Here is a 24,508-nt window from a genome sequence, read left to right as displayed (position 1 = left end):
GACTTCCAAAGAACTCTGTGACTTCAGCCCTGGCAGCTGGGAGCTGCAAGGTCCTGCCGCCTCCTGCAATGGTAGGGAGCTGTGAGGTACCCCCGCCACCTGAGGCAGCGAACCCCCAAGCTCTGAGTTGCCTCAGGCAGTGGGGGTTCCCTGCAGCTTCCAGCTGCCATAGGCAGGGGGGTATTCTGCAGGTCCCTGCCACCATGGGCAGCAGGGGGATCCCCACAGCTTCTCAGCCTCAGTGGTGGCAGGGGGATCCCCGTAGCTCCCTGGCCGCGGTGGGAGGGCAGGGGGATCCCTCAGCTCTCCACCACGATGGTGGCAGGGGGACCCCTGTGTGATGCTATATCCCATATTCTTCATAGAAATATGGTTATGATATGAATATGGCATGACTAACATATACTTCACACAAGATAGCTCATGTAAGATATCATTGGAAAGGTTACGGTTTACTGAATGAGATTATCCAATTTTTATGCGTGTATTATTTCTGTATCTGAAGCTAGGAATATTAACCATGTATCTATATTTCAAATGATGCTACTTTGGGTAACACCCACAACAAGCCCTTCAGGTACAAAAAGTCAGACAGGGCTGCTGGCCCATCAGCAGAGACAACAAGACTGTGAAGATACTAATCTCTCCTTCCTGAGAGGTGTCCTCCTAGCTCTGACACTACCAGGTCAGGTGGTCCTGTCATCTGATACAAAATACCACCTTGGACACTACTGGTACTTTTCCACTATAGGGGCATGGGGATCAAACAAAGGATTCCTGCCTTAGGTAAATCATTTTTAAGAGCTGGGGAGGGGGTTGATAGGGACTCTCCTCCATTGTCTACCCAAGAAGAAGGACTTCTGAAAGAACCTGAAGGGACAAAGGAATTAACCTGAAGGGAAAGTCAGGGGTGAGTCCAGACTGAGACTTGGATCCAGTTTATAAGAAGAAATTACTGGAACTCTGAGTTACAGCAACTCTACATCCTGCCTAATTCAACATGTAGGGTGAGAAATTACATTTTGTAACCTGTTTATTTAATGAATCAAGCTTAGTTTGCGTGTTTTGTTTTATTTGCTTAGTAATCTGCTTTGTTCTGTTTGCTACCTCTTATAATCACTTAAAATCTGCCTTTTATAGTTAATAAATGTGTTTTGTTTATTATTGAACCCACTTTGTGCAATTTCTAACTGGGAGAGGGGGGAAGAAGTTGTGCATATCTCTCTTCACATTGGGGGAGAGGATGAATTTTGATGAGTTTGCACTGTGCAGATTTTTCTATACAGTGCAAGACAATATACCTTTGGGTCTACACTTCAAGGGAGTTGGGCACCTGAATTTTGGAGCAAATCCCTTAAATTGAGTTTTCCCAGAGCTGATCTCAGTGTCTGCGTCTTTCTTCAGCTGGGTGTGGCCCTGCCTGTGTGTGTACTAGAGGAGGCTTAAGTGCCTGGCTCAGTAAGAGAGGTTAAAGGGGGCCCAGGCTGGCAGAACAGGGAGGCTCAGCAGTATCTCAGTGCGTCAGGTGGCACCTTGAAGGGGGGCAACCCATCACAACCCACAGCTCCCCAACTCTGCGTGAGAGGGGCAGGAGAAACCCCTCAGCCCCTGGCCGCTGCAGGGGTGGGGGCAGGGGGAACCTGCATCTCCCCACTGCGACAGTGACAGGGGGATTCCCACAGTTCTCAGCTGCCTGGGAGGAGGCAGGGGGAGCTTGCAGCTCCGAGCCAGAGGTGGAGGGGGCTCCTGGAGTTCTGATCTCCCATGGGTAGTGGGAGGCCCCGGGGCTCCCAGCCACCCTGCAGCTGCCCAGCCCCTTCCTATTTTATCATGGATATTTTTAGTAAAAGTCAGGGACAGGTCATGGGCTTCTGTGAATTTTTCTTTATTGCTCATGACTTGTCCGTGACCTTTACCAAAAATATTCATGACAAAATGTTAGCCTTAGATATAGATAATTTAAGAAGGTTAAAAAAAGAACCATGAGAATGATTAAAGAATAGGAGAACATGCCTTATAGTGAGAGAATCAAGGAGCTCAATCTATTTATCTGAAAAAGAAGGTTAAGGGGTGACTTGATCACAGCCCGTAAGTACCTACTTGATGAACAAATATATAATGGCAGGCTCTTCAATTTAGCAGACAAAGATATAACAATATCCAATGGCTGGAAGTTAAAGCTACACAAAGGCAGACTGGAAATAAAGGCAAATAATCACTGGAACAATTTATCAAGAGTCATGGTCTCCCCCGTGAAATCTGGTCTTTTGTGTGCTTTTACCCTATACTATACAGATTTCAAGGGGGAGACCAGCATTTCTCAAATTACAGGTCCTCACCCAAAAGGGAATTGCAGGGGGGACACAAGGGTATTTTAGGGAAGTCTTGGTATTGCCACCCTTACTTCTGCGCTGCCTTCAGATCTCGGTGGCCAGAGAGAGGTGGCTCTTGGCCAGGCGCCCAGCTCTGAAGGCAGAGCCCTACCAGCAGCAGAGCAGAAGTAAGGGTGGCAATACCAATATCATGGTATGGCCCTAATCATCATGATTCTTTCTAGCCTTAAAATCTATGAATCTTACTCAAACTGAAGTTTATTATTTCATCTAGACCTCCCCAGACGGGAGAAGCTGATTTATGTAGGGTTCTCAGATGCCTAAGTGAGGAGACATTTAAAATGTTTAGACAGATACAGTCCTTCTACAGTAAATAATGTAGAGTTTGTACTTTGAAAATGACCTCCAGCTCCAATGTCCCTGAAACTTACACTTAACTATTTGATGCATCAAAAAAAATGTTCCCCTGTTCATGTACCAAAAATGTTGAAATAGCTGCAATACACAGAGTGCAATTTTTCACTAAGTCCTAATTGATAAGGATAGAAACTAGGATTGCTCTAACATTCACTGTTATCTAATTAAACTGGAAAGAGCTTTCTAAATAGGAAGTACTTTTCTGTTGGAATGCCTCATATCGCTGTTAAAGTACAAATACACAGTCATTTCCTTAATAATAAAGATCAAGCTAACACAAGCTTTCCCCCCTCTCCATTAGCAAGAGCTATTGAAATGCCTATTATTTCACAGCCCAAAGCAACAAAGTGTCCTTGTTATAAAACCTGCAGTAGTTCTAACCCTAAGCAAAATTCCTGCTGTTCACAATCAGATTATTTCATTATGCTGACAAAATCATTGAACTGACAAAACATTCTTAGTTGGACATCATGTCACACTGCAAAGAAAGCTGTCACATAGGTATGTACAGAAAGGTTTACGATTCTGAACAGACCTGGAAGGTAAAACACAGTTTTATAAATACAGTCAAACTAGTGAATTTGAAATCATCTGCTTTATAATCATCATAATAATACTTCACATTACTCAGTTCCTTTAAATATGCATTAATTAAACCTCCCAGCAACTCCATAAGAAGAACATATTATTATTAAATTCTTATTTTACACACATATAGAAGACGGAGAAGTTAAAGCCCAATATAAGGCCATTTTTATTTAGGAAGTTAGCTGCCTAACTTTAGGTACCCGCATTTAGAAAATCTGGCTTAAGGGCAAGCCAATGGGAAAGGGCTCAAAAGTATAGATTTTTTGCACAAGAAGCATCTGAAGGATCATCTGCAGACTCCAGAATAGGCATTATCTATTTTTTTCTTTACACTTTTAAAGTATAAGAAATATAGAGATTGAAATTGGAGTTTTGAATCCTGATCCACCAAAGTCCTTCAGTATGCATTTAATTTTAGGTATGTGACTTATCCCAATGATTTCTGTGGGACTACTAACATGCTTGAATTTAAGCATATGTTTCCGAGCTTTGCTGGATGAAGGCTTTGGAGAGGTAAGGGAGAAAATCTGGATGGATGGAGGAGATAAATAACCAGGAACCAAGGGATATGTGCACAGAATGGTCCTTTTCAGTGTTTTTTCATGATGATGTTATAACTTCTGCTGACAAGAAGACATCATACTCAGAATGGGCAATCATATATTTATTAGTATTACCTTTATCTCTGTAAAAAAAAAAAAAAAAGCTTTCCAGCAGCATGAACAAATCTGCTTGATAGTTTTTAATAATGTATCTTTATCTTCTAGTTTTGGTTCTTGCTTTCTGTGCAATACGATTTTGGCTATTTAAATGATGTTAGTAAATACTAGAATCATTCTCTTTAATATACCATATTTAAGTGTGAATTCCTGACACATGCATGTTACTCAGGAGAGAAATAATCTATTCCTGATTAGCTGATTTGATAAAGATGGCAGAACACCACAGTATCCAGAGAAAAAGAAACACCATGTCTCATTGAAAGAAAAGCTGGGACAATCATACCTCAAGATACAAACTGCAATGCTTAAAGCTTCAGGCTTTATTAGACATAGCATTATGCCTCAAATACAATCCCATATCCAAACGTTCCTGAACTTTGAAATAAATCAGATTTGAGCCAAACCATACTAGGCCCTTTTCAAAAATATTTATAAATCTTTATTCCCAATCTCCTGATATGACCAATAAGATATACGCTCCTTTGACATGTAAGAATGTTAAATCAAAGCACAAACCAAGGGATTCAACTTCAACAATACTCAGCACAGCACAGTATGAAAAAGTCTGTTTATGTACAATTACAAGATACTGGACGATGGATTTTATTAATAAGGACTGTGGTGGTGCATTTTAAAAGGGAAATAGAAGTGATTTTCCTAATGGAGACAGTTAATATATGATTTTTAAAAGCAGGTTGTTACATAATTTTCAAGAGAAATGTTAGAAGATGGAGCCACATTACTGAACACAGAAAAATACAGAAAAGCAATACGGATTTCACATTTTACTCCATATTACAGATGGAGAAATTGAGGTTGAAAGGATAAAGGGAAATCATTATCTAAAAGATGACCGATACCAAAAATAATGTACCAACTAGTTACATATAACCTAATGAATATCGTTAAATTAGAATTTTTTTTAGTGTTTACTTTGTGTTTTTGACAATACTTCATGTGGAGTCACTTAACTGTTTCCCTTGTAAATGGAAAAAATATTTAAATCCACACCAGAAAAAAAATGACATAGGTGCAGGTGTAGACTCTGAAACAGTTTAAACTCAGTTTTGCATATGAGCTAGATTTCAAGTTGAGTGGTTCCCAGCAAACCAATGGTCAACGAGCGGTCAACAGGTCAAGGAAAGCCCCCCAAAGTAGCAGAATTTCAGGGTTTTCTTAATTGAATGAAAAACGGTCAATGTCAACTCCACTGCTACGGGAATAGTGCCCACTTCTGGGGTTCACAGGTGAAGAAAGATGTGGATAAATTGGAGAGGGTCCAGAGAAGAGCAACACAAATTATTAAAGGACAGGGGCAGCACCAGCCTCTTTCCAGAGCTGGGACTGAGGTGGGCTAGAAAATTGCAGGGCGGGGAGAGGGAGGCTGTGCTATCCGGCCAGCAGCCGCCACTCTCTGGCTGCCCAGCTCTGAAGGCAGTGCCACTACCAACAGCAGTGGAGAAGTAAGGGTGGCCATGCCATGCCATGCCACTGTTACTTCTGCGTAATGTTTGACCTTTGCGCTGAGAAGGGTGGCTTGGGGGAGGGGTGGCTAAGGCAACTATTGGGGTGGCTATAGCCCCGGTCAGTCCCCCCCATGCTGCCCCTGTTAAGGGATTGGAATACATGTCTTACAGTGAGATACTTAAGGAGCTCGGCCTGTTTATCTTAACAGACAGAAGGTTAAGGGGTATCTTGATCACAGTTTATAAATACCGACACAAGGAACAAATATTTGATAAGAGAGAGCTCTCCAATCTAGCAGAAAAAGGTATATAACAGGATACAATGACTGAAAGTTGAGTTAGACAAATTCAGACTAGAAATAAGTAGCAAATTCTGAACAGGGTGGGTAATTAATCACTGGAACAATTTACCAAGGGTTGTGATGGATTCTCCACCACTGGCAATTTTTAAATCAAGACAGGATGTTTTTCTAACAGATATGCTCTACTTGATTCAGGAATTGATTCAGGAAAGTCCTATGACTGTGTAATATAGGACATCAGACTAGATGATCATAATGGACCTTTCTGGCTTTATAATCTATAAATTTATGAACTTAAAGCAAATCTTTTATAAACTCTCAATATAGTTCCTTTCTGAAACCCAGAACCTGCTATCCAACTTTTCCAAAACCTTCTCCCCTGTGTTCCCTGCCAGACCTCCCACTTGACTTGGGTCATGCAAAAATGACCTTTTTCACACCCTGCCTCACCCTCTCTGACTGTGCAGGTTCCTTCTGACAGGAAGCACTTGGTCACATGACTCAGCCAGCCAAGACCAGTGCCCTGTTCCAGTCCCCTGAAGGTGACTTGGCCAAGGCCATAGAAGGAGGGAGTCATTGTGAGCACCAGGATCAGGAAAACATGAACTCATGTTTTTTTGTCATGTGCTTTGATCAATAGACTCATAGACTTTAAGGCCAGAAAGGACCATAATGATCATCTAGTCTGAAAATGCAGGCCACAGAACTACTCAGCTACCCACTCCTGTTACTACCCACTCCTATAACTCTGGTTGAGTTACTGAAGTTCTCAAATCTTGATCTAAGACTTAAGTTACAGAAAATCCACCATTTACTCTAGTTCATAACAGCAAGTGATCTGTGCCTGCAGAAGGAGAATAAAACTTCCAGAGTCTCTGCCAAACTGATTTGTAAGAAGTTCCTTCCAGATCCCAAATGTAACAATCAGAGAGACCCTGAGCATGTGGGCAAGACCCACCAGCTGGACACCTGGGAAATAATTCTCTGTAGTAACTCAGAGCCCTTTCCATCTCATGTCCCATCACCAGCCATTGGAGATATTTGCTAATATCAGCCATGGATGGGCCACATTACATTGTAGGCAAACTTATCATATCATCCCCTCCATCAACTTATCAAGCTCAGTCTTAAAACAAGTTAGGTATTTTTGCCTCCACTATTCCCCTTGGAAGACTGTTCCAGAACTTCACACCTCTGATGGCTAAAAACCTAATTTCTAATTTCAAGGTCTAATTTCAAGCCTAAATTTATTGATAGCTAGTTAATATCCCTTTGTTCTTGTGCCAGCATTGGCACTTAACTCGTCTCCCTCCACAGTGTTTATCACTCTGAAGTATTTATAGAGAGCCATCATCTCTCTCCTTACTCTTCATTTGGTTAGGCTAAACAAGCAGAGCTCCTTAAGTCTCCTCACATGAACTAGGTTCTCCATTCTGCTGATCATCCTAGTAACTCTTCTCTGCATCAGTTCCCACCTGAATTTATCTTTCTTGGGAGACCAAAACTGTACACAGTATTTCAGATGAGGTCTCACCAGTGCCTTGTATAATGATAATAACATTTCCCCTATCTCTACTGGAAATACCTTGCATCATGCATCCTAGGATTGCATTAGGTTTTTTTTTAATGGCCACATCACGCTGGTGGCTTCAAGTCATTCTGTGTTCGACCAGTTCTCCTCCTCTGTCACTTCCAACTGCTAAATTCCCAGCTTATAGCAAAAATTCCTGGTTTTAGTCCCTAAGTGCATGACTTTGCACTTTGCACTATTAAATTTCATCCCATTTCTGTTCAGTTTTGAAAGTCATCCAAAACTTCTTGTCTGATATTCTGGTGCTTCTCCTTATTGGAAATACCTCCCACCTTTTGTAATCTGCAAATTTTATTAGCAAACTCTCATTTTTTGTGCCAAGATCATTAATGTAAAACATTAAGTAAAACTGGTCCCAAGACTGATCCTTGAAGAACTCCACTTGTAACCTCCATCCAGCCTCACAGTTCACCTTTCAGCATGACCCATTGTAGTCTCGCCTTTAACCAGTTCCTTTTGATTCTCGTTATTAATCCCCATCTTCTCCAATTTAACTAATAATTTCCCATTTGGAACTGTATCAAATGCCTTACTGAAATCCAGGTAGATTAGATGTCCTGCATTTCATTTGTCTAGAAAATTAGTTATCTTTTCAAAGAAAGAGATCAGGTTTATCTGCTTCAATTTACCTTTGCAACCATGGTGAGCAACTCCTGCAGTCCGTGGGCCGCAGGCTGCCCACCACTGCTTACAAGGTCCAACTCTGCTTGGCTTTTGGCAGTTCTCAGTTTTTCCGTACACTTTCTGACTTAAAATAGATGGATTTCTTTTTCCTATACAGCCCATTTTTAATAAAGAAAAATGGATATTATAGATGAGGATGCTATTTTGCTGAAGAATAAAGAATTACTGAAATATTTAATTAAACATGCAGAGGTAATAATACAGGAGGGAAAATATGCCCTGCATGGCAGAAACTACAATACAGTGATTTATGCCTGTTTAACCTGCCTGTCCCTGGAGTAAGTTATGTTTAATGGGTTGTTCCAGACCAGCTAGCCACCTACATCTACTGTGAATGTCTGTGTACCACCAGAGGTCCTAGTAGCTTGGGCCTGACTCGAGCAGATCATATCTCTGCATAAAGCATAGACCATTATCTGGAGTCCCACTGACTTCAATGGAAGTTTACACAGGCCTGAGGGTCTGCATCAGCAATATATGAGACATAAATGGAGTCTTATTTTTTTATAGGTTTCAGAGTAGCAGCCGTGTTAGTCTGTATTCACAAAAAGAAAAGGAGTATTTGTGGCACCTCAGAGACTAACAAATTTATTTGAGCATAAGCTTTCGTGAGCTACAGCTCACTTCATTCATTCATTCAGTGAATGCATCCGATGAAATGAGCTGTAGCTCACAAAAGCTTATGCTCAAATATATTTGTTAGTCTCAAAGGTGCCACAAGTACTCCTTTTCTTTTTATTTTTTTTTATATTGATGATGCTGTAATATAACACACGACTTATGCAGCCTAATAAAGCTGTATTGTGTGAGATGCTGAACACAAGTACCAATGTTATAAGCATCCTCAACTCCCACTACAATCCAGAGGCACTCAGCACTTTTTAGAATTTGGACCTGAATTAGAACCAGACAGTAAATATGTCCACCTATATATATATATACACATTACATTGTGCAATTAAACACAAAGAAAACACATTCTGTGAGCTTTTGTTATTTTGGGAAGGGAGAGGAGAGGGAGAGTCGTGAAATATTGAGGTCAAGTGTTTACTAGACAAATCTTTTGACAGATAATTAGTAGACTGAATAAAAGACACATTACCCATGGCAGTTGCATGTGTTTGTAAAATCGATATTTCAGTGTAGCTCCAATTCCATTACTATATGTGGAGTAATTCTCTATACATTACCCCATCCTCACCTCTTTTCACTGTTCCGTTTCCCTGATGAGTTGGGAAACCATTTTCATTTGCCCCAAAACTTTACTTTACCAAACAGGTGCTAAGCATAGGTATTCTGGAGACTTGCAAACTATACAACCCAGTGTTATATCTCAATAACCACAGAAACCATCATTCCCTCTCCTAAAAGTAGAATTGAACATTTTCAGTGCTTTGATGTACACAGGACCAAATCCTGTTTCTAATGATCACACGAGTATTCCCACTGAAGTCATTGGGATCAAGGCAGATAGTGTTTGGCTCAAAGCACAGTGATGATATGGGAAATGTATTGACAGCTGAACTCTGCTTTCAATTAAACCAGTGCAAATCTGGACTAAATACACTGACACCAGTGGGGTTAGTCTTGATTTATGTAGATGTAATGGAGCAGAATGTGGCCCTTGTGTTTGAAATTGTACAGCATTTTCTGGAAACTTCAAATGCAGCAAGGGAACTAAGCAGCAGCTGCAGTAATACTGAGATAAAATGAGAAGCAACTTATGTCTCTTCTTTACAGTCATAATTAAAACAAAAAGGAAAAAACAAAGTGAAAACGTGAACTTGAAATAACTGCATTATGCTATCACTTCTCAAAGGTTTTATACTCCCTAGGTTTCTATTTTCTAATTTTGAGGATATTTTCTGATGTTTTTACCATTCAAGATACTTTACTACTCCCAATCAGTCTCTGAATCTGCAAAGATACATTTAACAACCCCTTTTTACTATTTGTAAACACATTTTAAATAACCCTTCAAAGTTTCTAAAGCATTATAAAGGCAGTTAATGAAATGGTGAATGATCCTTTCCCTGCTAAAACTTTTTTATCTCCTCAGATAGAATTTTAAAGTGTTTTTATAAGCCAGCTTGAAGTGAAATTGAATTGTATGGAATGACTGATTGTCAAAGACATCTGAACAAATGAGGTGTTCATTTTATTCAGAACCCATTCAAGGATTTCTTGATATTTTTATTTAATTTGCTTCATATCAAGGGGCAAAGTTTCCCTTTGAGACACATCACGAAAGAAATAAAAGATTAATAAAAGCCAAGTAAGTTCCTACATTCTTGCAGAGTTTGACATAAAGCCTTAATATTATTCTGCTTCCTCCTCATAGATAAATACACAGGAACATTATGATGGGAGTGTTCTTGTCATAAGCTGCCCAGTCCCTTTAGCACTGCCTATAAATTGAAAACCCAGAACAATTAGTGTAGGAAACTATACCAGGACAGAAAGAAAAAAGAAAAAAGAAAAGGATACCTAAAACAAATCCAGCCTACATAACTCTTCCCAATAAGTTCCTGATAAATGTGCTGACTACGGAAGTGGACTAACTCTGGTTTATCACAGAACTAAATAACTGGCTGGCTTGCCAAGCATCAGACCTCAGAAAGCTGTGCACTTTTTGGGCCTCAGTAAACACCTGACAAGGCAGAAATGAATCATTTCCTTATGGGAACCCATATAAGCCATATTCAGAACCACAGTGCCACAATTAGCTACATCAAGATAAGGAAATGTTTAGATACCTGGGCATTTGTTTTATTGCTATCTTTCATTGCTTTGCTTGTTACATTTATTCTTCAGCCCTGTCCTTCTCCACACACTACTAATAATTAGTTTTCTTTAATGAGCTATGTTTTGCAGGGGCAACATGGTTCTGTATTATTGAGTGACAATGTATCAATGTTACTTTACTTCAAGTTCTGTCTCCATCATTCCCTTAAAGTAATATTTTTGAATAGGTTAAAGAGAATATAATTTAAAGCCATTTAGGCCTAAAAGAAAATGAACTATTGTATGAATGGATAGCTTTAAAGATAATCTTGGGGATAATTCATGGGGAAAAAGTCTTGCAAAAGGTCAGAGTTCTGTGACAATATTTATATGGCTGCATTGTATGGAAACCTGACAACAAAGGAAAGGATAACATTCCTCAGATATGGAGATGTGGTAGCCCACTCACAAACACTACCTGAAAAACCCTGCAAGATATGTTTGCAGAAACTGCAGAGTATGCTGGAAACATCTGTTACAATTAGAACTGGCTGGGAAACTGTTTTCCCATCCTGCAAAAATTATCAAGATTTCCAAAATTTTCCTGTGTGGCATCAGGATGAACCTGAGTCCTTTCAAAGTTTTTTTTGTGAACACATTTTAAATAATGCACAGAAAGAAACAACAGAATAGTCAATGTCCCTGCTTTGTCTCATTCACAGGGACTTGAATTTCAGTTTCCCATGTAGCAGGTAAGCATGCTAACCACCATAGGTGCCGACTCTGTGGGTGCTCCAGGGCTGGAGCACCCACCTGCAGCCAAGGTCCCCACCCCACCACCCTGCCTCACCTCACCTCCTCCTATAAGCGTGCCGCATCCCTGCTCCTCTGCCTCCCTCCCAGTGCTTGCCACTGCAAAACAGCTGTTTCATGGCATAACAAGCTCTGGGAGGGAGGAGGGGGAACACAGCGCACTCAGGGGCAGAGATGGGGAAGAGGCAGGGCCGGGGCGGGGATTTGGGGAGGGAGTCCAATGGGGCAGGGAGGGGGCAGAGTTGGGGCCGGGACTTTGGAGAAGAGGTTAGAATGGGGGCGGGGCAGGGATGGGAGGGGGAGGGCAGGGGTGGAGTTGGGGCAGGGCCAGGGGGTCAAGCACCCCCTGGCACTAGCAGAAGTTGGCGCCTATGCTAATCACTGAGCTGCTAGCTATTTTAACATAAGGGGGTCTCTCTCAAGCTCTCTTTTTGGAGTTGTTCCACTTTATATGGTGTGACGAAGTTCCTCCTCTACCTTGGTGGATCTTGCGCTTAGTGGTGGATTTGCTCACCTTAGAGCTTTCTCGGCAGCCCTCAGCTTGGCCGTTTTTCTGACCAAAGTTCAGGTTGACTCCTCCTATGTCTGACCAGGAGTTGGGAGGATTTGGGGGGAACCCGGGCCCGCCCTCTACTCCGGGTTCCAGCCCAGCGCCCTGTGGAATGCAGCTGTCTACAGTGCCCCCTGGAACAGCTGGGTGACAGCTACAACTCCCTGGGCTACTTCCCCATGGCCTCCTCCCAACACCTTCTTTATTCTCACCATAGGACCTTCCTCCTGGTGTCTGATAATGCTTGTACTCCTCAGTCCTCCAACAATCCGCGTTTTCACTCTCAGCTCCTAGCGTCTCTTGCTCCCAGTTCCTCACACGTGCACCACAAACTGAAGTGAGCTCCTTTTTAAATCTAGGTGCCCTGAATAGCCTGCCTTAATTGATTCTAGCAGCTTCTTGATTGGCTGCAGGTGTTCTAATCATCCTGTCTGTCTTAATGGTCTCCAGAAGGTTCCTGATTGTTCTGGAAACTTTCCTGTTACCTTACCCAAGGAAAAGGGATCTACTTAACCTGGGGCTAATATATCTGCCTTCTATTACTCTCCTGTAGCCATCCGGCCCGACCCTGTCACAGTGGCTAATTAAATATTCATTGGAGCAGGGACACAAACCTGGGTCTCCCATATGAGTGACCTAACTGCTTGGACTACAGAATCAGTCTCCCTCTCTTTGATGCTCCCTCTCTCTCATTCCTGTGAAAAAGTTGCTGATGTAAATGACTGCCCTGGACCTTTAAGCGGGGTGAAGGTGGTGTTTGGCTGGCTGAAGGGAACAGTGCTGAATGGTTGGGGGGGATGGGGGTAGGGGAGGAGATGAAAACTACTGCAAAAAGGAGTCAGCATGGTTGCTGATTCATCCCCTAGGAATGCAGGGTTAAAAGGGGCCAGCTCTGCATCTGAAGCCTCCCTTTTTACACAAACCAAGGCTGCGTGTTTGCATCCTGGTGGCCTAGGGTGGATTCCCGTCATCCCATCATGGTTTACATGCTCAGGGATCTCGTGCAAATCCTTATGTCAGAGTGGACAGGAAGCAGCCTTGCTCGGGGCAGTATTCTTGATAGCAATTTTTGGTGCTTTCAGGGTCAGTGAGCTAGCACCTGGGGCTGGTAGGGACTCTATGGGAAGGGCTTTGGAACTGCGTGATATGAGCATTCAGTGATATTACACTTGTGAAGGTCAAAGACGAATCAAGTAGGCCGGGGTGAACCTGTTATCCTCTGAGAGGATGGTGAGCTGGGGGTCTGCCCCGTTCAGACTTTGAAGGCCTACAGAGTGATACAGCCAAAGATGGAAGTCCCCCTTTTTTATGCACGGTGACAGCATATCAATTTGTTACAGCGTTGAGATGGGGGCTGATGAGGTTGGGGGTGGCCAGTCACGAATTTGGTCCCACTCACTCAGAATCGGGGCAGCATTAATTTATCGTAATCTCATTACAGATGTTGGACAACAGGCCATGCAGATAGTGGTGTGGATCTGCACATACAGTGTTGTCTTTTGGGCGCGTAGGCACTCGTCCAGGTAGCCTGAGGGTTTGCAGCTGGGATTTGGTGGTGAAGCAGTTCTTGGTTGGCATGAAAGGAGGGGCATGCTATGGGATCAACTAACATCGCTGCTGTATGCTGTGTGGGCCTGTCAGCAGGCACTGGATATAACTATGGTGCTTTTTGGGGAAAACAATCTGGAAACACTAAAAGGGGTGGAACTAATGCTCAGAGCACAAAGGAACTTGGGGCTGATCCTTGAACTTTTTCCAGGAGTTAACATTATTTGGTCAGACATGCTTCAGCAGGGACATGGTGGATAAGGCAAGGAGGTATGTGAGCATGGAGATGGCCAAATTCCATGGGACCGTAGGGGCAGTAATTTCACATCCTGGCATAATATAGGGGCAGCAGAGTTGTTTCGTAAGGATGGGGTTCACCTGTCTGACTTAGTTGCTGTCATATTTTTTAACTGCTATAAAAGACAGCATTAGGAGATGTCTGGGAACCTGACTGGGTGTGAGGAGGAGGCAGCCAATCTAATTGCTGGTGCCTCCTTGTGGCGGATGTCCAGTGCAGGTACTCCATAGGAAAGGTATACAGTGACTGGATAAACGGTTTGGAAAAGGACTTAAAAAGTGGTGTTCATTAAAGGAAAAATGGGGCGCAGTTGGGAACTCCTATGATTGGTACAGCAGGGAGCCAACCCCCCATTCTTATAGCCCACCTTAACCCTCATAGGAGGTGGGGGTTGGATGGTAAGGTCCCAGCAATGGATTTGCTGGAGGGACCAGGAGAGAAAAAGAGGGGGAGCTGGTAAAAGTCCCCTGGGTAATTATGGAATAACCATGGGGTTACCTGCACTGTACACTGTTATCTGCCAGGTCGCCCCAAACATCTGATAATAAAGTTGCGGCTTGATTAAACCCATGACAAATGTCTCCTGTCCTTCTTTTGGCATAGCCAGACAAAAAGTTTTGTCAGAAAATTCCTAACCAGCTCTAAGTACAATAAATGGACTCTGCACTGAGACATCTGCACAACCAGGCAAGAATTTCTGGCAATTTTTTAGCTCAGTTATTGTAGCAAACAAGTTTCTTCACAAAATCTAAATAGATGCAAAACAAGATGTGGTGCCTAGTAGTGATGCATGTGTGTGTGTCAAACAGCACTGGAGAATTTGTTTAGGAGAAGTTCATATCTGTTCAGAGAAGCCCTCCCCCCTTCCCCACCCCAATACTGCTGCAAGGTTCAGAAGCTCAGGTAATAAAAGCTTTGTGACAGCCAGCCATGAAATTCAAAGTTGCTTGAGGCTGGTATATATTACATACTTGACATTTAAGAAAATTTGTGCATTTTTCCTTCATGAATTTTGGGTTTTTGCTTGATTATTCCCTTTATCCTGGTTTCCCTACTCCACTTTTTAGGTTGTACTACATATCCCCTAACCGTGCACCCAATACTGTAACACTGCTGATGATTCACATGTTTAATTTTGGTATATCTTGCATACAAATGAAACACAGATAGGCAGGGGTAGAGGTGTGTGTGAGTGAATGAGTGAGAGAGAGAGAAATTCCATTGTGAATTTTTTTAAAAAATGGTGCAATAAAATCCTATGTTTTCATGACAAGTGCTTCCTTTTTAATCTATTGAAATTTAGCATTTTTTTTTCATTTACAAAGGTTTAATACTTGAAAGATCAGACCTTCTGGGTTAACGATTTGAAGTTCACCTAAATAAGTATTGGTAACAGGCCATGCAACAAAGTATGTACCTTTTTGTTATGTATGATATTTGCTGTGTAACCATGAAAAGTTTCAACTGAGTTATAATGAGAAGATCAACTTTATTCCATTCTAAATTTTATTTTTTTGTTAGTTACTATATTAAATCAAGTCATCTTTCTGAAGGCACATTCTTTGTAATGGTCTTACAGTACAGAGATGTTTTTAGTGTAAGACATAGTGAGCCCCCACTATGCATAGTATTTAATGACTTGGTTCAAAATGCTTATTTGTGGTTGTACATGTAGGGATGAATCAAAGTGTGGTTAGCTGCTCAAATGCATTCCTGAAGAATTAGAAAGCAGACTGAAATGTAGGATACCTTAGAAGGAAGGCAATACTGACAATTAAAGATATTTTATTTCTGCTTCATTTAAAATCAAAAACACTAGGTAAAATTGCATTTTGACTATTTTAAAACAATAAAATAAAAATATAATATAATAAATGTTGAATATTTAACTCCAAAACAGTTAAAACATATTATAGATTTTAGGTCAACCTCTAAAATATATGCAACTCTTTCAAGAATACAAAAGAGCCATCATTTACATAAGAACGTGACTTACTTTCATAGTTTCTTTATCTTCTATTTTGTTTAGAGTGATATTGCCATACAAGGCATAATACCTGACTTCTCCAAATTTACAGATATATGGGTAAAATTTTCAAAAGTGCCTAAGTAACTTCAGAAATCAAGTCCCATTTTCTAAAATGACTTAGGCATTTAGGACCAAAATGATGCCTAACGATGCAGATAGGCAACTTCTGGGAATTTCAAAAGTGACGAAGGCTTTGTCTACACTAGCACTTTTGTTAGCAAAACTTTTGTCGGTTGCGGTGTGAAAAAAAACGCACACCAGACAACAAGTTTCACAGCCAAAACCGCTGATGTGGACAGCGCTATGTTGGCAGGAGACACTCTCCTGCCGACATAACTACCACCACTCATTGGGGGTGGCTTAATTATTCCAGTGGAAGAGTTCTCTCCCACCAGCACAGAGCGGCTACACAGGAGACTTTACAGTGACACAGCTGCAGCTATACAGCTGTGCCGCTGTAAGGTTTGTAGTGTAGACATAGCCTATGTGTCTAACTCCCATTAAAATAAATGGAAATTAGATGACTAGGTGCTTTTGAAAATCCCGCTAAGCACTTGTCTTAATCTTTAAGTGCCTAAATACCGTTTAAAAACTGGTCCTTAAATATCCTAAGTCCTACTGACTTTCAATGAGACTTAGACTCCTAAGTCATTTAACTACTTTTTAAAATTTTACTGATAGACAATTATTTTCAAGAAACACACCTAAATAAGTGACCCCATGGGGAGATGATGGATGCTAAGCACCCCTGAAAATTAGGTACTTACTTAGCTGCCTAAATACGGATAATGGTGCCCAAATTTAGGCACCCAGGCTTGAATATAAGGGCCACCACATTTTTTGTTTACTGAAGTAAATGCATGCCTATGTATTGAACACAAATCATCTATGTTTTATTCTGTGATTCTGTATAGACCAGCATATTTTCGTTTTCACATTTTTTTCTGCGATGGAGTGGGAATGTCTTACTTACCATCATTCCGCAGGGTAAGTGGTGTTGGAGGACTCAGAACTCTGGCATTTGTCACTGTGTTTTTTACTAGGCAGATATAGCTGCCAACATCAGATGTTTGCACCTTGGAGATGTAGAGATTTCCGGTCTCCTGGGAGATGAAGCGTCTGCTATCTTCTGCCACGAAAGATGGGAATTCGTTAAATACCCAACTGTAGACTATCTCTGAAAAAAACACAAAAATAAAGCATTGTTTATGGAAAAATACAGTGAGTGTTAGGAATGAACAAACTCAGAATGTTTGTTTTGAATAATTCCACAAAGTCTGGAACTGAAGCTTTTTCAAACCTCAAATCTGGAACTCTTAAGACCTTTTTCACTAAGATTTTTGCTAAATTCTAGTTTAGGAAATTACATCAAAGATGGCGAAGAGTTTGACTGGACTCCCCCATGAGATGTCTTCAGTTGACAGAGAGAAAAATCATTAAATTCCTCAACAGAATCCACAAAAAATCAGAAAAAATATCACATTGGTCCCAGTCTGCACCCTATCAGTCAGGCTAGAACTAATACAAGAATATTCATTCATTCATTCATTCATTCATTCATTCATTCATTCATTCATTCATTCATTCTTTCAAATTTGTAGTAAACTACAGCAAAAGAGCTCACAGTGCTGGCTGAAATTTTTCCATGGAAACTGTTCGTTGACTAAACTAATTAATTTTGAATTTAAAAAAGCAAACAAAACTGGAAATATTTTGACTGAAAACCAAAATATTTCACTTTGCATATGCTGCTGCAGTGCCTCATGGGAGATGTAATTTGGTCACCCCATTCTCCTATTCTCCTCCGTAGTTTGGGCTCACTGACTGGAGCACATCTCCCATGGTACACTATGGCCAGGGACTCCCTGTGATGCACTGCTCCCTTTCTCCAAGAGAAGTGACCATTGTGAATCTTGGGAGAGGTAGTCTGTCCACGGACCCCAACCTATAGAGAATGGAAACATGAGGAACACAAACTATACACCTATGAGGCATTGCAGCAGCATTTCCAAATCAAAATGTTTCTTTGGTAATTTTTGTTCTTGTTTTAATTTTCATGGAAAAAACACCATTTTCTGTACCCATTTTCCAACTAGCTCTACATCAAATTCTCTAGAAGCCTGGCCCATATTATAAAAAATACATTAATAGATAAGCATAATAATACAAATAGTCTCTCTGCACTGTATTTACTATTGTAAGGGGTGAATGTATCATGAAATGGGGATCAAATCCTCTAAAACTTCAGGCTACCCCTGGAGAGACTTCCCCTTCCCCTAAAACCTTTCTCACATTTCTTTTCTCCTCTCTCTAGATTGACCTTTCCATTTCTCCCACACCTGAGTAATGTTCAACAAGGACAAGTGCAGAGTCCTGCACTTAGGACAGAAGAATCCCATGCACTGCTACAGACTAGGAACCGAATGGCTCAGCAGCAGTTCTGCAGAAAAGGACCTAGGGGTTACAGTGGACGAGAAGCTGGATATGAGTCAACAGTATGCCCTTGTTGCCAAGAAGGCCAATGGCATTTTGGGATGTATAGGTAGGGGCATTGCCAGCAGATCGGGGGACATGATCGTTCCCCTCTATTCGACATTGGTGAGGCCTCATCTGGAGTACTGTGTCCAGTTTTGGACCCCACGCTATAAGAATGATGTGGAAAAATTGGAATGAGTCCAGCGGAGAGCAACAAAAATGATTAGGGGTCTGGAACACATGACTTATGAGGAGAGGCTGAGGGAACTGGGATTGCTTAGTCTGTGGAAGAGAAGAATGAGGGGGGATTTGATAGCTGCTTTCAACTACCTGAAAGGGGGTTCCAAAGAGGATGGCTCTAGACTGTTCTCAGTGGTAGCAGATGACAAAACAAGGAGTAATGGTCTCAAGTTGCAGTGGCGAGGTTTAGGTTGGATATTAGGAAAAACTTTTTCACTAGGAGGGTGATGAAACACTGGAATGCGTTATCTAGGGAGGTGGTGGAATCTCCTTTCTTAGATATTTTTAAGGTCAGGCTTGACAAAGCCCTGGCTGGGATGATTTATTTGAGGATTGGTCCTGCTTTGAGCAGGGGGCTGGACTAGATGACCTCCTGAGGTCCCTTCCAACCCTGATATTCTATGATTCTATGAATGCTATCAAGACCCCAATGTCATGAACCCTTGAGTCCTAATGTACATTATGGTACACCACTATCTTGCAAGATTAGTATCCAAAAGTTGGTCCAGACCACCCCATCTGCCCTCAGATGTGACCTGCACTTCCACTTGGTCTCCTGCCCCTGTTTTACTGAGGAATCTGGGAACCCTTCCAACCATGAGGCTCAAATCCCAAGGGGACAAGAATCCTGCCTTAATCTGTCCCTATATAATTTGGTTCCTGGCAAACCTGGCAGCTCAGAGGTCTCTCAAAATGATAAAGAAAAAGTGTTAATCAAAATTTAAGGGTGGGCTTCTTAATCTTATCTTCTTATTTATCCCAAGAAAATGTGTGATTTTCTCTTTAGACACCAAACAATCAATTGTAGGGGAAAAATACATCAAGTGTTACAGAGAGAATTTTTTAAGGATGCCAACCATCCAGGATTGTCCTGGAGTCTCCAGGAATCAAAGATTAATCTTTAATTAAAGATTATATCATGACGAAATCTCCAGGAATACATCTAACCAAAAAATTGGCAGCCCTAGAATGTTATATATATATATATATATATATATATATATATATATATATATATATATATATATATATTGTGGTGATTCAGGGAATCTGTCTATGTACAATTTACAAATTCTTGTGTATACTGGGGACTCTTTATATGTATTTGTGCCAGACTGCAAACTTTTAAAATGTAAAGCCTGTTTGTGTTCTTGTCCTTTGCCACCATATTGAGCTAGAACTCAGTGCTAGCAAAGTGCTAACTGTGCTAACAAAAGAGTATAATTAAACTTTGATGATCATCCATTTAAACATAGCACACAACAAAGAGATATCTGCTGTGCTGGGCAAACCTGTTTTCCAAGTCTGAACTCCAGGGGGTGGGGGAGAAGCAACAGGCCATCATTGGTTGGGGCAATCTGATCATTTTATCAGGGAGTCACATGACAAGGGGGAACTCAGTGGGACTCACAAAGGAGGCTTGGGCAGGAGAGAGGAACAGAAGGACATGCTATGGTAGCAAAGGGGTCCTTTTTAACAGCAGGACCAGCCTCCCTGTAGAGGGGGGAGAGAGAGAGAGAGAGAGAGAGAGAGAGAGAAGCTCCTTGTGTATTAGCTTCCACTATCACCTGTCCCTGAAGAGGGGAACTGTAAATCCAGAGCACTCCACAAGGTTGGAGCTCTGGGAGAGGGTTAAACTACAAGAGAGTCTGGGGCTCAGCACTGGTCCAGAGGTTTATGGGAGTTGGATGCAAGGTCCCATTTATGCAAAGAAGTAACAGACAGAGAGCCTGGGCTACGAAGCGTGCTAGGCAGGCCAAGGAAAGAGATAGTGCTGCAGCCTACTCAGACCAAGGGAAGTTTAAAATCACACAGGCCCAGTGTATGAGGCCAAAACACAGCAGCTGGGTGAGTGTCCACCTGGGGGAGCTTTTACAGAGCCGTCACACACACACACACACACACACACACACACACACACACACACACACACACACACACTAAATAAAACGCGTCCTGCATAAATAAAACTCTCACTGAGGTCGATGGATTCTCACTCATTAAGTCTCCTCCACATTTGCTTTTGGATTCTGCCAGTTCTGACTTAGAAGACATAAATTCTTCTCTATTTTTATCCATGATATTTCTTTCCTCTCTTCCATTATATCATCCTCTTGTCCCACTTCTTTGATTATTCTTCCCTGCTGAACTTGACACACCAATAACACTTCTAGGGCATTTTCTTGCTGCTGTCTTCCTCATGACAGTCTTGTCAGGATTGACTCTAAATACAGAAATGTCAAGGCTATCTCAGTAATATAAAGTCACTGCCTCTGCTCCAAGATATAAACTGCTTCACTGTACAGCGAGTTCCAGGCTTTCAGCCACAAATTGCCTGAGCTACAGTTATCAGACATAGCAGAAGTATGAAGTCAGTAATCAACATGTATCAAGCTAGTCCTATCATAGGTCTTTTCACTGTGCTAAAAAATGTCTCATTGCCCATGAATGTATTAAGGAGGAGGTTGGAGAATGGGTGGGCCAAAAGCTTTAGAAGAACCACCCTAAAATTTCAAAAGGTCTATATTTTCCTTGAGCCTTTCCTTCTAAAGATAAGTGATAAAGTAGCATAGCTATGAATCCCATACACTGTTCTGCTGTGCCAAAAGTGTGAGATGTATTACTGCATCAGCTAAATTTATACCATTGCCAGGTATGCACTACTGAATTCAGCTATGTGGAGAAATCCCAGTTATTGGGTAGGATGGATCCCTACCCTGGAGGAAAGGGAGTCATGGTCTCCCTGGAAATGGAAAAGCAGGATGGCCAGTCAATCAACCAAATACATGTAGGCCATTTTGGAATAGAACTTGAAGAAGGGGAATGCAGCCATAGAGTAAGATGGAAATTGTGATATTGAGGTGAAGGACAAAATGTGAATTGTTGGAGCCTCTCATCACTTAACAGACAAGGACTGGGAGGGGACGAGTGTGGATAGTATTACTTTGCAAACCTCGACCTGGAGGCAGACATTGCAGATCCTTTTTTTAAAAAAAAACTCCACTTGCCCATGGCTGGCTATGCCTATGATGTCAAACATTTGACAATATACCGAAACTTATGATACCAACAGGATATGAAATGCAACCAGAGTATGCCAAAAGTCCTATACTTTATTTTCTTGATATATACATAGTACATTAAAAATGTTAAAGTAATTTAGGTTGCAAAGTCAAAGTCATGCACATGAAAGGTTGGGATCCCTGGACAGACGACCTCTCCCAAGATGGAAACAGTGCATCACAGTATCATCTGCCTAATGGCCTAATTAGTCTCTTAGTGCTCCTCAACCCATCAATTAGGCATAGTTCTTCTTAATGGGGTCTGCTCTGGATAATTAGAGTTGCAGTGACCAGAGTGCTGCCTGTATAATCTTAATTTTGTCTCCTTGTATGTCTAACGTGCACTAATAAGACAGAGGTCCTGAAAAAAAAATAACAAGCGATCATGTAATTAAATATGGTATCAGCATACATATGCACCAGGGGGTCCCAATTAAATTTGCACAGGTAGCCATAGGTCTGGATTTCCTAACTTTTGATTGTTTGACTTTGCAACCATAACACTCCTTTATCCTTGGTTTTTTGTATATAATTTCCTAGATTTTTTTAAAAGGAAAAGTAAAAACAGATTTTGTTGCATGCAGTTGTAACAAGCCCCCCATCGTGAATCATCAGTGGGGTGCGGATCCTGAGCCTTTAATACTCCAGCCCAGAATTCCACCACTTGAAATGCAAGACTAAACATATAAGATAACAGCAAGAGCTGACTGTTATCCAGAGGGGGAAAATGGGCTGAACACATTGGTTTTTCACTTAAAACCCTTATTCATCTCTAATTGTAGTTCTAAGGGGCTATATAGGACTCTGAGGTACCCTGGATTCAGAGAGAGCTGTCAGAATGTTCAGAAATTCCTGCCTCTTGCAATATGTCTCAGGGAAAATACTAATAAACCCAAAATATTTCTCTCTGAAAATTTCATTGCCACATATTACTATGATGCCTTTTTCTGATTCCAGTGATTCATGGCAACATAAAAAGCCATAAACTGTATGATGAAACGTTCAATTTCAAGGAAAATGCACAGGTTTTAATTGAAAACACCTGTTACCAGTTCAAATGGAAAGCAATCAGTCTCAGTTAACTGTTATGGGTTAAAGGCAATTCATACCAACTGTAAAGGAGCCATCACTATGGCTCACTGTCTACCCACATAGAACAGAATCTACTTAATCAGCACCCTGACAGCACACTCACTTAATTATTAATTTATTAATTAGAGTGCTTGCCAGGGAACAGATGCAAGACAATCCATTTCAGTGACTCTAAGCAAATGGAACGTTTAGACTTACTGGACATGCCTGGCATTCTGTCTGTAAGGACTTTTTGAGTATGTTACTTGTAAAATTATGTTCATTAGCAAAAAAAAAATAAGTGATGCGTAAGCTGATAAGAGAAAAGAATGAAATAATTTCCTTTGAACCTTCATCTAAATCTGAAACCAGTTAGGCTAGAGTACTTCTGACACTTCTGCATTCCAGCTAGGAAACAGAAGCACCAACCTAGACAGTGTTATGTTTGCATGTTTCCTTGTCACGCATGTGTATTCCCACTAACCTCAGTGTAGTTACTCCTGATTTACACCAATGGAGGGTAAACTCTTGGACCACCATTTCAAATACTCAAGGTGTTTGGCTAAGGTTTATAGAAGCATTTGAACTTTCAGGTGCTTATCCAAATTGAGTTAAATTTTTAAGCTGTCATGGATACATTTCCCACTGTAAAGCTCTTTGTGCACTCTATGAAGCTCCTCTGCTTTATTATGGCTGGTAAATGAGGCAAACAACTTCTTAGTATAGTTTCAAATGTTCTGATGGTTTGGTGCATACAACTTAATGACATTAGATGAAATGGACTAAACTCTGGAAAACTGAATTTCCACAGTAGACTTTGGCAAAACACTCAACATACACATATGTGCTTCTGTACAGCAAAACTCTGTAGTACACTCAGGATCTGGGGAACTGAGACTGAGGCCTGGGCAACAGCAGCTAAGTCCTCTAGTCACTCCAACTCTAATTAATTACTCTAGAACAGACCTAGTTAAGAAGAACTGTACCTAATTGATGGGCTGAGGAGAACTAAGAGGCTAATTAAGCCATTAGGCAGATGATACAAAAAGCACAGAAAGGACAAGGGAAATGGAGGAAGTAGAAAGACAGAAGCTGAGTGCTCCCTAGAACTGTAGGGGTGAAGCTACAGAGTGTATAGGGGTGGTGGAAACCAACACTGTAAATAAACTACACTTGGTGTTTTACCAGCAAAAAAAGGGTCTCTGAGCTCTCTGTGGACCTGAGCAGAAGCAAGAGCAGGTGGGTCCTGCCACACGAACCGACGGTTATAAGCTGACAGAACTAGATGGTCTTGCAGAAATGATTTTACAAAAAGTTCTCAGGAGGATTACTGCAATTATGGAGAAAGGGGTATACCTTGACATTGATCCATTGTACAAATCTCTCCGATTTCTAACTGTGCAGTCATGGTAGGATGGCTGGAAGATAAAGCAATGGCCTTCAAATCCTGAGCCCTAGCTTGATCCCAGTTTGCAAGCCCACAGAAAGTAAAATTTAGGATTCTTCTTTAACCTCGTGGATACTGCTGAAAGTTTCTTGTATGCCCAGGTAGAATATACCTGTTTTCCTGAACGTACTAGTATCACTGCAGTGAT

General features: G+C 41.3%; 1 protein-coding gene across 3 annotated transcripts in view; it reads right to left on the bottom strand.

The window, feature by feature from the left end:
• Window positions 1-24,508, bottom strand: part of CNTN5 (contactin 5) — a 975,836-nt gene that overhangs the window by 215,503 nt on the left and 735,825 nt on the right. For all 3 annotated transcript variants that reach the window (XM_073337877.1, XM_073337885.1, XM_073337894.1), the window contains one exon: window positions 17,039-17,242. In XM_073337877.1, the coding sequence (XP_073193978.1) occupies window positions 17,039-17,242 (204 nt within the window). The remainder of the gene's footprint in view (window positions 1-17,038; window positions 17,243-24,508) is intronic.

The sequence above is a fragment of the Lepidochelys kempii genome, chromosome 1 (assembly GCF_965140265.1).
Source record: "Lepidochelys kempii isolate rLepKem1 chromosome 1, rLepKem1.hap2, whole genome shotgun sequence".
Classification (NCBI taxonomy): domain Eukaryota; kingdom Metazoa; phylum Chordata; order Testudines; family Cheloniidae; genus Lepidochelys; species Lepidochelys kempii.
The sequence above is the reverse complement of the archived record's forward strand: the minus strand, read 5'-3'. Positions and strand labels throughout refer to the sequence as shown.